The sequence below is a fragment of the Anabrus simplex genome, chromosome 5 (assembly GCF_040414725.1).
Source record: "Anabrus simplex isolate iqAnaSimp1 chromosome 5, ASM4041472v1, whole genome shotgun sequence".
In the NCBI taxonomy this organism is placed as follows: Eukaryota; Metazoa; Arthropoda; class Insecta; order Orthoptera; family Tettigoniidae; genus Anabrus; species Anabrus simplex.
In genome coordinates, this window is record NC_090269.1 from 214,865,844 (window position 1) to 214,879,792 (window position 13,949).

Below are 13,949 nucleotides of genomic sequence, written 5' to 3' on the forward strand. Positions count from 1 at the left end.
CGTTTAGCATTATGTTTCTCTTATAGTTGTTCAGTGTTCCTTCATACATCAGGTATTGTATATTTCTAATTAGTAGATTTAGTTCATTAATATGTCAGCAGTAATGTGTTTCTTACAATGAGGTTGTTTGCTGTTTGTTAGCCTGTTTTTATTTTGCTTTGGGATTGTTAGTTTGTTTTGGCGGCTGTAGTATAGTAGAGTTGGGAGAGGAGGAGATAGGCCTAACCTATCTCAAGCCTAGTGTTGACTCAGTACTTCTGCACGTGTAGATAAGAGTAAGGTGTGAACAATATTAAACCAGAGGAAACAAGTTGTCAATCAGTCAGCGAAATATGAGCCGAGTTATGGATTCCGTCTCGGCAGTGGAATACAGGCGAGACAGCCTACATGTTGAGCTAGGTCATCCGCACACATGTGGGCTGTCACACGAAGGAGTGGTGAGGAAACAATATTGACAACTTAAGGGGTCTACGAGGTTTCGATTTCGGAGCCTCATGAGACGGGTCTGGTCGTGACATCCCTGGGAAGGGTGGTAGGAGTTCCTCACCAGGGGGGATGTCGCGACCAGACAGATTTAGGTTAGATGTAGTATATATTTAATGTAAATTTGTCATTTTGATTCTAACTTTTCTTTTAATGTTATAACGTAATAAATAAAAATTCGTTCAATTAGTAAGATAAGGTAGGGAAGATACATGTTGTCCTAGACTATATAATATTGTTAATGTCTAGGACAAAATAATTCATATTCAGTATAGTAACAGCCAATAATTGTAAGAGGGTATTGTAAGTCATGTATCATAATTCAAGGAATTGCAATAAACGAATGCTCTCTCCCCAGCTCCAGGCGATCCGGAATTGGGGGACGGGAGTATTCTATTCTATTCTATTCTATTCTATTCTACTATTTTTGATTCTCGAAGTTTTCATCATAAAGCTAGATCTCCAATGGCCTGTTCTAATTCGGTTTAGTGTAGCCCATTCACGGCAAGGAGAGTCCTTATGAGCTGAATATACTTTCCAACATGCTGTCCATTCGGCATTTGCATTGAAACTTTTAAATGTTTATAAATAGTCCATGGTGGATTACATGATTCTGATAGCATCTCTGGTGGATACAGTAAGACTCTGCACTGGAGTAAGTTTATGTGGGAGTCAGTCTTTTTGAAAATAAGTGGTTTGTTGACTTTTTCTGATGTATGTAGGAGCAATATTTCATAATACAGGTAGCATGTGGATGGAGATTGATCGGACAATGGTAGTGATGATCCCATTGCCTTATACTGCTGCACATTAATCTTGGCTGCATAATCATGGCTTCTTGGTAAAGCGGACACGGTTAAATTTCCAAACACTGCTTACGGGATTATTGTGATAAAGTTTCGTCACACGATTACAATTTCCCCTAAAACATCTAAGTCTCATGGATATGACCACGGTATCATCAGTCACGAAAAACAGTAAAGTTGACTTTTCTTTCTTTTATATTGCTGTTACTAAGCCTGAGCAAGAGTCTTGTTGAATACTGTGTTACTAAAGCCATTTGGCGATTTCCAGTCTGTATTTATTGTGCATTACAGCTGGACTGAATTTACTTGCAAAAGCATGATATTAAAAACTCTTCTTTTTAATAACATTCATTGGTTTGAGGATTATATTTTGAACTGAACTTTGGCAATGTGTTAACCATTAAATTTTAAACACGATGGAGTAATAAAAATATAACTGGTGACATAAAAACTATTTTAAAATATCGTAGTGTGTCATTAGTAAATTATGTTTCAATTTGAATTCCATTACCTGAGGCATACATTTCAGTTAACCACTACATCCCGACACATTCACAAGTACTTTAATGTACAAAAATCATATTGTTCGATAGTGAATGAACCTATTTTATATAATAGTGTGACTGTTATTTCACTGAACACCTTCTATTGTAGGAAATTATACTATTTCCGTACACCTTTTGATTTCAGAACCTGGCATGTATTGTGCAATGTAGTTCGTCACATGTGGGCCAGAATATATTTCCATTTCTTTGACTTTCACGTAGTACAAGGATTAAGATATTTCCCTGGATATGGTGACAGGGAAACAAAGCTCGTGAATTGATTGCTCATGATGACTGATATGAATTTGTTGGAGTATATCTGTGGAGTAAATTTGTGTCTACTGAATACTATTATTTGAACTGCATTAATATCACAGTTTCACATTCTAAAGATGATTATTACCGAGAAAGTGGTTGCGCGGGTTGCGTCACGTAGCTGTCAGCTTGCATTCGGGAGATAGTGGGTTCGGTAGTCCTGAAGATGGTTTCCTGTGGTTTCCATTTTCACACCAGGCAAATGCTGGAGTTGTACCCTAATCATGAACACGGTCGATTCGTTCCCACTCCTAGCCCTTTGCTGTTCTATCGTCGCCATAAGACCTATCTGTGACGGTGCAAGGTAAAGCAAATAGTAGTCATGAAAAGTATTCGCGCTCAGAGGTCAGATGTTCTAATCTTTCCGCTAACTAGCCTATCCGGTATATCATTTCACACCTCCCACTCTCTCTCTCTCTTCAGATGAAAGGTCAGTTAATATTTACTGTACTTAAAAACTGAGTATTCATCCCAATGTTTGTCCCAGTAGCACACATAGCTGCACAGTTCCCACTGCCATACGAGAAAGACCGTGTTTTAAACTTTTATTCTTTTAAAATTTTATTCTACCCGAATTCGTTTTGTTTAAGGACTTGATCTGCATTAATGCCTTTAAGTTTGTTGAACAGCTGTCTAACTAATAATACGTTAGACTTATATTTCCACACCCTGTTAAAATCAAAGAATGAAATTAATTTTTCATATTGTTCAAAATTATTTTTCATACTGTGGTGCTAAATATTTAAATCACAGTATATTCGTATCATACAACTCATTACCCCCAGTTTGACTGTGACCAGCGGTCTTCCTTCTGAGCTAAAGTTGGCGTATTCGATCTCAGCCCAGTCCTATGGTATTCGAAGGTGAAGAAATACGTCAGCCTTCTGTCGATATATTTAATAAAATTTAAGTGAATTCCGGCAAAATGGTGTCCCTAGAAATCGTAAGGACATAAAATCAATGAAGTGTGTGATAATGATGATGATGATGATGATGATGATATAGATACCTGAAAGGTAATAATAATAATAATAATAATAATAATAATAATAATAATAATAATAATAATAATAATAATAATAATAATAATAATAATAATATGTGTTGTCATGGTCCCTGCACTGGCATGAAAATTTTTCTAATTAATTGGGGTTGGGATTGGCTAGAAACTGACCACCGAGCTCGATAGCTGCAGTCGCTTAAGTGCGGCCAGTATACAGTATTCCGGAGATAGTGGATTCGAGCCCTATCCTCGGCAGCCCTGGAGATGGTTTCCCGTGGTTTCCCATTTTCACACAGGGTAAATGCTGGGGCTGTACCTTAAATAAGGCCACAGCCACTTCCTTCCCACTTCTAGCACTTTCCTGTCCCATCGTCGCCATAAGACCTAACTGTGTCGGTGCGACGTAAAGCAAATTGCGAAAAAAAAATGAAAGTGACCATTCCATCAAAATAGAACGTTATCTTAAACCAATTTTATGAATATTCGACAGGGGGATTCTATTCCAACTTTCCAATAAATCATCCTACCCGAGACAGTTTATCATGTTTCGCTCGTTCAAGAGTCTTATATTCCTGACACAACGAGGAATCGAATTCTGGTCAACAAAGGTCGGGAGCTACTGAGAATCGGATCGAACTTAAACCTTGATTCTTTTGGAAGACTTTCAGATCCATTGGAAATGATTCCAAAATTTGAAATTTTTCGGTTTCTTCAGCGATCCTAAAGTTATAATTCTTTCTCTAAAACACTCCCATATTTTCTCTCCCACGCTCGCGCGCTGATATTAATGACTAGTTGTGGACATCTCTCGACTACATTTATAGGAATGAGGTAAAACGGCACTATTTAACACTGTAATGTCCGAATAACTGCCTTGAACATATTGATCGATGGGTGAAATGTGGACTTGAGCGCGGAAGGGATGGCGATGAAGAGTCAATAATGTCTACATTCGGTTTAGTGTAATAGAAGGCCTACTCGCCTTAACTACGCCAATAGAGAAATCTATTTACCTATCAATCTATATATCATTTTGATATTTCATATTTCGGTAAATCAGTAGTGCGTATTAAAATCCGATTTGTTTAAGGTAATTTAAAGGGAAAACGCTACTGAGTGAAGCGAGATGATCTTACCGCCGGCTGGTGAGGTAGGATCTGTTTCGACTGTCCGTAGGTCTTTAGAAATCTAAAACTTTATTCTATTTAAATTATATGTGACAAAAGTTGTTGAAAATGAAATGTAACCGTATTTTGTCCGACTCGTTGGCTGAACGGTCAGCGTACTGGCCTTCGGTTCAGAGGGTCCCGGGTTCGATTCCCGGCCAGGTCGGGGATTTTAACCTTAATTGGTTAATTCCAATGGCACGGGGGCTGGGTGTATGTGTTGTCTTCATCATCATTTCATCCCCATCACGATGCGCAGGTCGTCTACGGGAGTCAAATAGAAAGATCTGCACCTGGCGAGCCGAAACCGTCCTGGGATATCCCGGCACTAAAAGCCATACGACATATCATTTTTTTTAACCTATTTTGTCCCGCTAATATCTATGTAAATAGTATATTAAAGGAGTTATTTTGAAATGTTCATATTCACTTGTAAAAAGAAATTAAAATATAATAAAATTTGGAGTTGGAAACAAACTGTAGGCCTACGCAAGTAGTTAATAACAGACTGCTGTAGCCTAAACACTCAGGTTCATAAAATTCGCGTTAATAGTTCTTGCATGTTTTGCGAAAGGTATGGTCAGACAGATACGAATCGATACTTTTCTGTAATCTCTATTTTGCTTCTGAAACACCTAAAAGTATTAAAATGGTGTAAAGTATTAAATGGGAAGACACAGATGTATCTATATAGTTAACAATGTTTATTGATTGCAAAAAAATTAACAATGAGTACTTTCTCAATAGGAACATGAAGAATGATACACGTAGAACATTATGTTACCTGCATTAATTATCTTGTATTAGACTTAAATTACTCACATCGGCTACGAAAACAAATACATTCTCGGGTATATTTACGATGATTAAGCCAGTCCTGAAACGTACGTGCGTGATTACACTAACCTTCTAAGAAAGACATAATTTAGAAAGGCTCGATAGTCGTGTGCTGGGACAGATTACTCTAATGACCAGAGGTAAGTATGAACATAAAGCGGTTGTCTCTGTAACCGGTATCGTATTTCTTTAGCAAGAGGACTGCAACCGTTAGTTACAGCAATGTCAAGCTCTCCATCCCTAATTGCGCCGCACGAAGCGATAGCTGATTATTTTCTACTCAGTATCTAAAACACTTTGGTATTTAAACCTGGCATTAGGTAATGCGAAGAAAGTCTTACACTCGCAATCACGAAAGAAATAAAACACGTCTTCTTGTGCGGCAGGGGTCATCCGCTTCAACTCCAGAGCTTGAGACGACTGCGGGATCACTATGAGGATGGCCAGCCAAAGGCACTCTGACGAGATGGACCAACATTGACCGAGGGTAACCATTTACACCAGGGCCTCTCAAACGCCCAAAGTCTCACGCGTGCAAACAGCGGTGCAGAGTTCCTGTGTACAGTGCTTCGGTCCCGCTCGGCTTGGCCAGAACCAACGCTTCGTCTCTGGGCTACTCGGCTAAGCTTGGCTCAACTCGGCTCGGATTTGGAGCGCCACGGAGCAAGTGAGGAAGAGGGAGACAGGGGGAGCGAGCGAGGCAGGCGTGGGGAAAGAGAGAGACAGCGCTATTGCTCCAAATCGAGGAGTGGGGGTCTGCACTCTGGTCAACCAAGCCAAGTCGTCTTTTGCACCGTGCACAGTGCATGCACCAGGCGCATGCACCCTGAGAAGCCCTGATTTACACCAAAGGTTGAACATACATAATTCGATTTATTTTTGTACAAAATTTTTACAACTGTTTGGATATTACATCATTAAACGTTGATTTGACACTGGAAATATTCTCACCCGTGCTCCGTACCTTAGAGGATCTGCGATTGGTTGCAGAAGACAGGATGTTGAACAGCAATCAATGGAAGCATTGTTCGTGGAGCGTTGCCAGACGTTGCAGCATAATCATTTTTCCCATCACATCGTTCCACGTTACACTATATACCGGTAATTCAGCGGCCGGTATAGGCTGCAGTTTCGACGTAAGAGTGAGACAGGTGGAAAGAGTGTGGCCGAACGATCAGTGGTGTCGTGTTACTGCAAACACTCGCGGGCGTAGGGATGGTTAGTGCAGCAGTGCAAGGAGACCTGCTGACAATTTTAAAATGCGTACATTAACCACTATAGAGAGACAGAAGTGTAGTAGTGAAAGACCATCTCCCGCGACTTTCATGTCTGTTTATGTGTACGGTCGAATGGCAAGGTGTTTAATTTAAGGCAAAGTGCTTCAGAATGTTACAATGTCAGTATTTTGCATGTCTTGCCAATGAATAGAAAACAATGTGGGAGAGAAGAACAGCACTTCCTCTCCATGTCTCGGTCAATATGCAGAGATACCGAACGGGGAGTGCGGTTGCTTGGAATTAGGACGTTTCAGAGCTCGGAACTTGCCGGTTACTTGTCATAAATGGAGCAGTTTAGCTTGACTACTGCGCACTCCTGTCTGAAGAGACGACAGTATGACAATATTCCACTGGCTTCAGCGCCAACGTCGCCTTGTTTATCCGGAGCTGCCATATGTACTACTACTGCTGCGCGTGAATACAGTTGCGATATCAAGATTTTATTCTTGAAAACATCTCTTAGCACTCAAAGTAGAGGTCCCCATACCAAGAAAAACGTAAAATTTAGAAATTTCCTCAATTATGACGAAAGTTGAAGAGCTAAAAATCCCGGAAAGGTTTGAAAATATGAGCCTTTGATAGCTCTATCAAACTAAAAAATGAAAAATTTCGATAATCACTTTCGGCCTGAATGCGGTTCCGAAAAAAAGCCTGAAATCGCTTGCTTCTTTACCCGTCTTCTTTTTTTATTCAAATCCTAGTCAAATTAACTCATTTACATAATTCTTTCTGCAATGTGTTCCTTAATTCAATGCGTGTTTTGATTTTTTTTTTAAATGTCCACCTCGAATGTATTTATATGGGCTACAAGTGCTTAAGTGAAACACTGCCTTGACTCACATTAGCGCTCGTAGTAGTAGAAAATGCAAACTGCTAATCTAATCGGCCGGATAACAATGATTAAGAAAAGGACTGTAATTTTGTATATACTTGAAATTCGTAGCTCATATCTCTAGGATGTTTTGAACATTGAATTGCTTGCCTGAAATGTGGATTATTTTTCCTGGTACTGATATGATGTGATTCTTCAAACGTGTCGTTTACCATAATGGCCACTGACAAAAGAAAAGTTCACCTCTGTGGGTGGTAATGGTAGGATACACATACGGCATCTCCTGCCTCTCGTAAGAGACGACTAAAAGTAATAAACACCAAATTTTCGACATGCAGAGCCGAATGGACTTTCTTCCGCCCTTCAGAAATCAGACTACTCAGAAGCCGGAATTCTACCATTTATCCATTGAGGGAGCTTGTAATGTTAGTAACAACTCAATACTTTATAGCTATTTTGTCAGTCTTTTTCTTTTTCTTTTCCTGCCGCTTTTTCCCACACATGTGGGGTCGCGGGTGCGAACTGCGTCGCACATGTGGATTTGGCCCTGTTTTTACGGCCGGATGCCCTTCCTGACGCCAACCCTCTATGGAGGGATGTAAGCACTATTGCGTGTTTCTGTGGTGGTTGGTAGTGTAGTGTGTTGTCTGAATATGATGAGGAGAGTGTTGGGACGGACATATACATCCAGTCCCCGAGCCAGAAGAATTAATCATAAGCGATTAAAATCCCCGACCCGGCCGGGAATCGAACCCGGGACCCTCTGAACCGAAGGCCAGTACGCTGACCATTCAGCCAACGAGTCGAACTATAGCTATTTTGTCAGTAATTGAGAAATATTTTAATTGCTTGCCTTTAAACTAGGCAATAAATGATTTTACCAGTGGCCATTTAAGAAGAAGTGTTCCACACGCGTGCATAGAAATGGTGTCTCGATGTAAACAGAGCATGGCGTCAACCCCCCCCCCCCGCCACCTCATCGCTTAACGTATTGCTGCAGGTAGACAGCCCGTTACAAGACTGTTCTGCTTGAAATGGACACAGTGGTGGGTGAATAGCAATACACACACACTGCCTTCAACACTAGCCTTTCACTCCCTTCCCCTCCTTTTCAGTACTGGAGTGGCCTTCAACACTATACCTTCACTCCCTCCCCCTCGTTTTCAGTACTGGGGTGGAGCAGTGTTGACTGTTTATGTCGGGACCCCATTTCCGTGCTTGAGTGCCCAGTAAGGGCGGCCAAATAAAGGAAATAATATTTTGTTTTTACTGACGATCATGAACAACAGTGAAAAGAAACGGTATTTACGGTACTTTTAAAAAATATCTGTCTTTTACTGTGTAAAAGGTTAAACAACAAAATGTTACAGGGATGTGAGAATGATACCCGACTATGATGCCCCCGTTCTGATATGTCATCTTTTTCTTTGTGTTGCAGAATGCTGGTGCCATAGCAATATGAGGAGCTGAGAGCGACAGGTGTTGGGAGAATGGAAACACTATGGCCACACCCTCTCCAGAGACCAAGCTGGCTCGTCGTAACATTTACCCTTCTGCTGGCAGTGTCGCGAGGTGGCGAGATCGCCTCAACGGGAACCCCTTCTAGTAGCACCAGTGATGTCACCTTAACTCCATATACCCTTTACAAGGATGCACCATCATCAACGACGGCTCCTTCGTATGAGTTCAAATTCACCAAACCACTGTATAATGTTACTATACCAGAGAACTCCTTGGCAAAGACGTTTGTTACGCCGGAGGAGAGAATGGGTATTCAGGTTACGGAAAGCGATCCTGATTTCGTGGTAAGGTATAAGATTATTGGAGGTGACAAAGACAAGTTTTTTAAAGCTGAGGAAAGATTAGTTGGAGATTTCTGTTTCCTGCTTCTCCGAACTCGAACTGGAAATGTGGCTGTATTGAATAGAGAACGAAAGGACCAATATGTGTTGGAAGTAAGAGCGTCAGGCACGAGAAAACAGAATAAATCAAGCGTTCTAGAAGTCGATACTGTAGTCGTTGTTAAAGTTCTGGACACTAACGACCTCAATCCGCTCTTCTACCCGACAGAGTATGAACAGACGGTTCCTGAAGACACTCCACTTCATAAGAGTATCCTTCGAGTTACAGCTGAGGATGCTGATCTCGGGCGAAATGGAGAGATATACTATAGCTTTCGCGAACCAACAGAACAATTCGCAGTGCACCCTACCACTGGTGTTATTTCCCTTACGAGGCCTCTTAGATACTCGGACAGATCATTACATGAATTGACGGTGCTGGCGCAGGATAGGAGTGCTATTTCAAAATCTGCTACCATAGGAGGACCGATAGGCAAGGGCAGTACAGCAAAATTAAAGATAAAAGTGCAACAGGTCAATTTGAATTCTCCAGAGATATATGTACAAAACTTACCGGATATTGTGGAACATTCTAATGCTGACATTTACGCTATTGTGAGAGTAATTGATAGGGATAAAGGTGTGCATGGAACAATAAAGAGTTTAGATATAGTTGACGGTGATCCTGACGGACATTTTAGAGTGAAATCAGCTGAGAGTACTGGTGGTAAGCCTGGTGAGTTCAATATCGAAGTAATCCATTTACTAGATCGTGAAATGGCTCCTAAGGGCTATAACTTAACCCTCAGAGCGACAGATATGGGTGTTCCGCCAAAGCAAAGTTATAAATCTGTTCCTGTACATTTAACTGATTTGAATGATAACGCGCCAGTATTTGACAGGGAGAAGTATGAAGTTGAAGTGCCTGAAATCGCACCTGTGAACTCTCCAGTGATTCGTTTGAAAGTAACGGATGCAGACGAAGGAAAGAACGCTCAGGTATATCTCGAGATTGTGGGTGGAAATGAAGGAGGTGAGTTCCGCATTAATCCAGATACCGGCATGCTATACACGGCCGTGCAGTTAGATGCTGAGGTAAAGGCGTTTTACTCTTTAACTGTATCCGCTATCGATCAAGGGAATACAGGGACTCGTAAACAGTCATCAGCCAAGGTTATGATAAATGTAATGGATACAAATGACAACGATCCCTTGTTCGATACTCCTGAGATGGAAGTGTGGGTAGACGAGAACGAGCCCGCCGGAACGTCCATCGCCAAAGTAACTGCTAGGGATCGTGATTCCGGAGAGAACGCCTACATTTCATATAGCATTGCCAACCTAAATCCAGTGCCTTTCGAAATAGATCATTTCTCCGGAGTAGTGAAATCGACATCCGTTCTAGATTATGAATCGATGCGTAGGGAGTACATACTTCGAATTCGTGCATCTGACTGGGGACTGCCATATCGACGTCAGACAGAAATGCAGCTGAAGATACGAGTAAAGGATGTAAATGACAATAGACCACAGTTCGAAAAAATAAATTGTTCCGGTCACGTTCCCCGTTACGTTCCAATTGGGACTGAGATTATTACATTGTCAGCTATTGATTTTGATGCCGGAAACATTATTAGTTATCGTATAGTGGCAGGAAACTCTGACGGCTGCTTTGCTCTGGATACAACTTCCGGCGTACTAACAGTTCACTGTGACTTGAGTGATGTTAATTATTCAGAGAAGGAAATAAACGTTACTGCTACAGATGGAACTCATTTCTCGGACGTGGCTCGTGTGTTCATTCATCTAGTCAACGCAAAACAGAATTCAGAGTCACAGGGTCTCTTGTTAAACGATGAAACAGGGACATTCGAATGTCAGGACACGAATGTTGCTCGAAGATTAACTGATATTTTAGCGATGGTCGAGAGAAATAACATGCCTGGACGTGGAGGTCAACAAGAGTTTGCAATGATGCCTAGCCGATACGGTGAGAACGTACATTGGCCGGAATTCCTGGACTTTCCCGCTGAAATTCTTGTGAACGAATCTGTGCCACTTGCAACAACTCTGACCAAGATTCGAGCACGTGATCGTGATTTGGGATATAATGGTAAGTTAGTATTTGGCATTTCAGATGGAGATCATGATTCTGTTTTTCGAATTGATCCTGACACAGGAGATTTGAAGGTAATCGGTTACTTGGACAGAGAACGGGAGAGAGAATACTTCTTGAATATCAGTGTTTATGATTTGGGAAGACCTCAGAAGGCCGCTTCCAGAATCCTTTCAATAACAGTACTAGATGTAAATGACAATGCCCCGAAATTTGAGAAAGCTGTTGCGAGTTTTCGAGTGAGTGAAAATGCTGCTAATGGTACAATAATATTCAGAGTCAATGCCACTGACGATGATCTTGGCGACAACGCTCTTGTGACTTATTCCTTAGTGACAGACACGGATGACTTTGCTGTCAATTCGAGCACTGGTGTTCTTTCTGTGGTCAGTTCCCTTGATCGTGAAAGGCAAGAAATGTACGAGTTGAAGATCCGTGCCACGGATTGTGGGACCAAGAAGGCAGATTGCCCGTCGCTTTCCTCGTACGCTCTAGTCCGTGTTACTGTAGATGATGTGAATGATAATGCTCCTGCATTTGCGCTGTCGAGTTACACTGTAAAGATACGAGAGGATATACCTGTAGGAAGTGTGGTGGCGATTGTGAGTGCTACGGATCCCGATCTTGGTGCAGGAGGAGAAGTGCGGTACTTCCTGGAGGACGGTGAGGGAATGTTCTCTATCGACAAAATCTCCGGCACGATCCGCACTGCTCAAGCGTTGGACTTTGAGCTTCGGCAGATGTTCAGTCTAATAGTGCGGGCTAATGATAAAGGAACACCATCACTTAGTGGTGAAACTACAGTGCTTGTTGAAATAGTGGATGTTAACGAGAACCTGCATCCACCAGTGTTTCCTGAGTTTTTACTGGAAGCGTCTGTGAAAGAGAACCAACCTCCTGGAACACTAGTCACTACTGTCCGGGCTTCTGATGCCGATCCAAGGGGCGATGACTCCAAGGTGACATACTCCATCCGAGGAGGGGACGGACTCGGACTCTTCTCCATCGATAGTGAAGGTAAGGTCCTGTTTATTATTGTAGATACCATACTTTCTTACAGCATTTTATGTTCCTGACCTGAATCAGAGATACAGTAGCAAGAAAGCAAAGCGAATTCGATATTGAAATACGTATTTACTAAAACTTCAATTATTTTAATTTTTAATGGATCGCAATCATTATCCCGTTCAGTGTCCCTTAGAGTGCAATACGCAACAGCAAAAGAATTATACAGAAATTAAATAATACGACATGTCTCTATATATCTTCAGTAGTGTGTACAGGACTGTTATTCACAAATAAGGAGGATGCTTTTCCGGGAATACAGTGAAATTATCTTTATATCTGTAATTAATAGGTTATTCAGGCTAACAAGTACTTTTCAGAAGAACAGCACTTTAATCTAAGTACGGTACCCCGATGCAAGCATGAGAGGAAATCAAATAATTAAATAAGATGAACATACTACACTTTTTGTTTAGATTCTCTCCACCTTTTTTTTTTCATTCCCTTCTGCAAGCGATTCCTTTTTTTCTCTTCCTGTTTTCCCAATAGTACATTTCGGTTTTTTGTTTGTTTTGGAATTACTACTATTTCTTCTGCCAAGGCTATTACCAACATGTATCGGATATATTTAATAATATAAGGGTGTTTAGTGAAATGAAGGAATTGGCTATTATTCTGAACTCCAATTAAGAAGTTCTGGAAAATATGGCTTCTAATTACCTTTTGCTTGATGGGATACGATTAAGGCCTGATGGCCATGACATATAGATCCATGGCCTGTACAGCCCTCAAGGTACCGTTGCTAAGTAATATCGTGTAACACATTTTGCTATATGATACTCTTTCGTTACAAAAATTTTCGGATGACTCCAAGCTTTAAGACATATGTATAACAATAAAATTGTGGGCATGATGCCTGATGAGATTGTTATGATGAATTCTAACGATCAGGACTGCACACACATCCAACTAAGAACCATCAGAGTTTACCAATGAAGGTTAAAATACGCACCGCATTCGGGAATCGAACCCGGGGCCCCGTGGAGCAAAGGCCAGCACACGAACAATTTAGCCATGGAGCCGGACGTCACTTGCATTGCTCTTTTTCATAAGAATCAATTGTACCATATGTCTTACAGACTAAAAGGGGGAACATCAATAGTGCAGTAACATATCTGCAGCCTTTCCAGTCGGATGTCCACAGATGAAATCCCGGTGTATCCTAGTTGGAATATTCACCCATAAACTACATGGCGTCAGAAAATGGACCTGATGAAAAGCCATAAATGAACCAGAGTGGCTCCAACGACCTGATAAAAATTTAAATAAGGTGGATAGCGATTATTAAATCGAAGGTTCAGATGGCCGTTATTAATGTCTTTAACTTCAAATCGAAATTACATGAAAATAATTCTTCTCTTCCCGCAGAATCATCATATCTGGAAACAATTGGCTGAATAAATCTGATAAAGATGATAGCGAGCTATGGAATGAATCTACATTTTATGTTCTCTGTAAATATACATGGCATATAGCTGAACTGATCATGTCCGGGTCCTTGGATTAACAGGCGGCGGACCCGGGTTCGATTCTCGGCCGGGTCAGGGGGTTTTTAGGTTCAGAGGATTCTGTGTCTCCGTGTTTTTGTTAATACACACACTACACCACGCTCTCAACCACCACAGTAACGCGTAATCGCGTATATATTCCATCCACATTGGGC

The 13,949-nt window shown here is 41.2% G+C and overlaps 1 protein-coding gene across 1 annotated transcript in view; it reads left to right on the forward strand.

The window, feature by feature from the left end:
- The first annotated feature begins 8,754 nt into the window (after positions 1-8,754).
- Positions 8,755-13,949, forward strand: part of LOC136874445 (fat-like cadherin-related tumor suppressor homolog) — a 108,233-nt gene continuing 103,038 nt past the window's right edge. The window contains exon 1 of the mRNA XM_068227804.1: positions 8,755-12,238. Within this exon, the coding sequence (XP_068083905.1) occupies positions 8,755-12,238 (3,484 nt within the window). The remainder of the gene's footprint in view (positions 12,239-13,949) is intronic.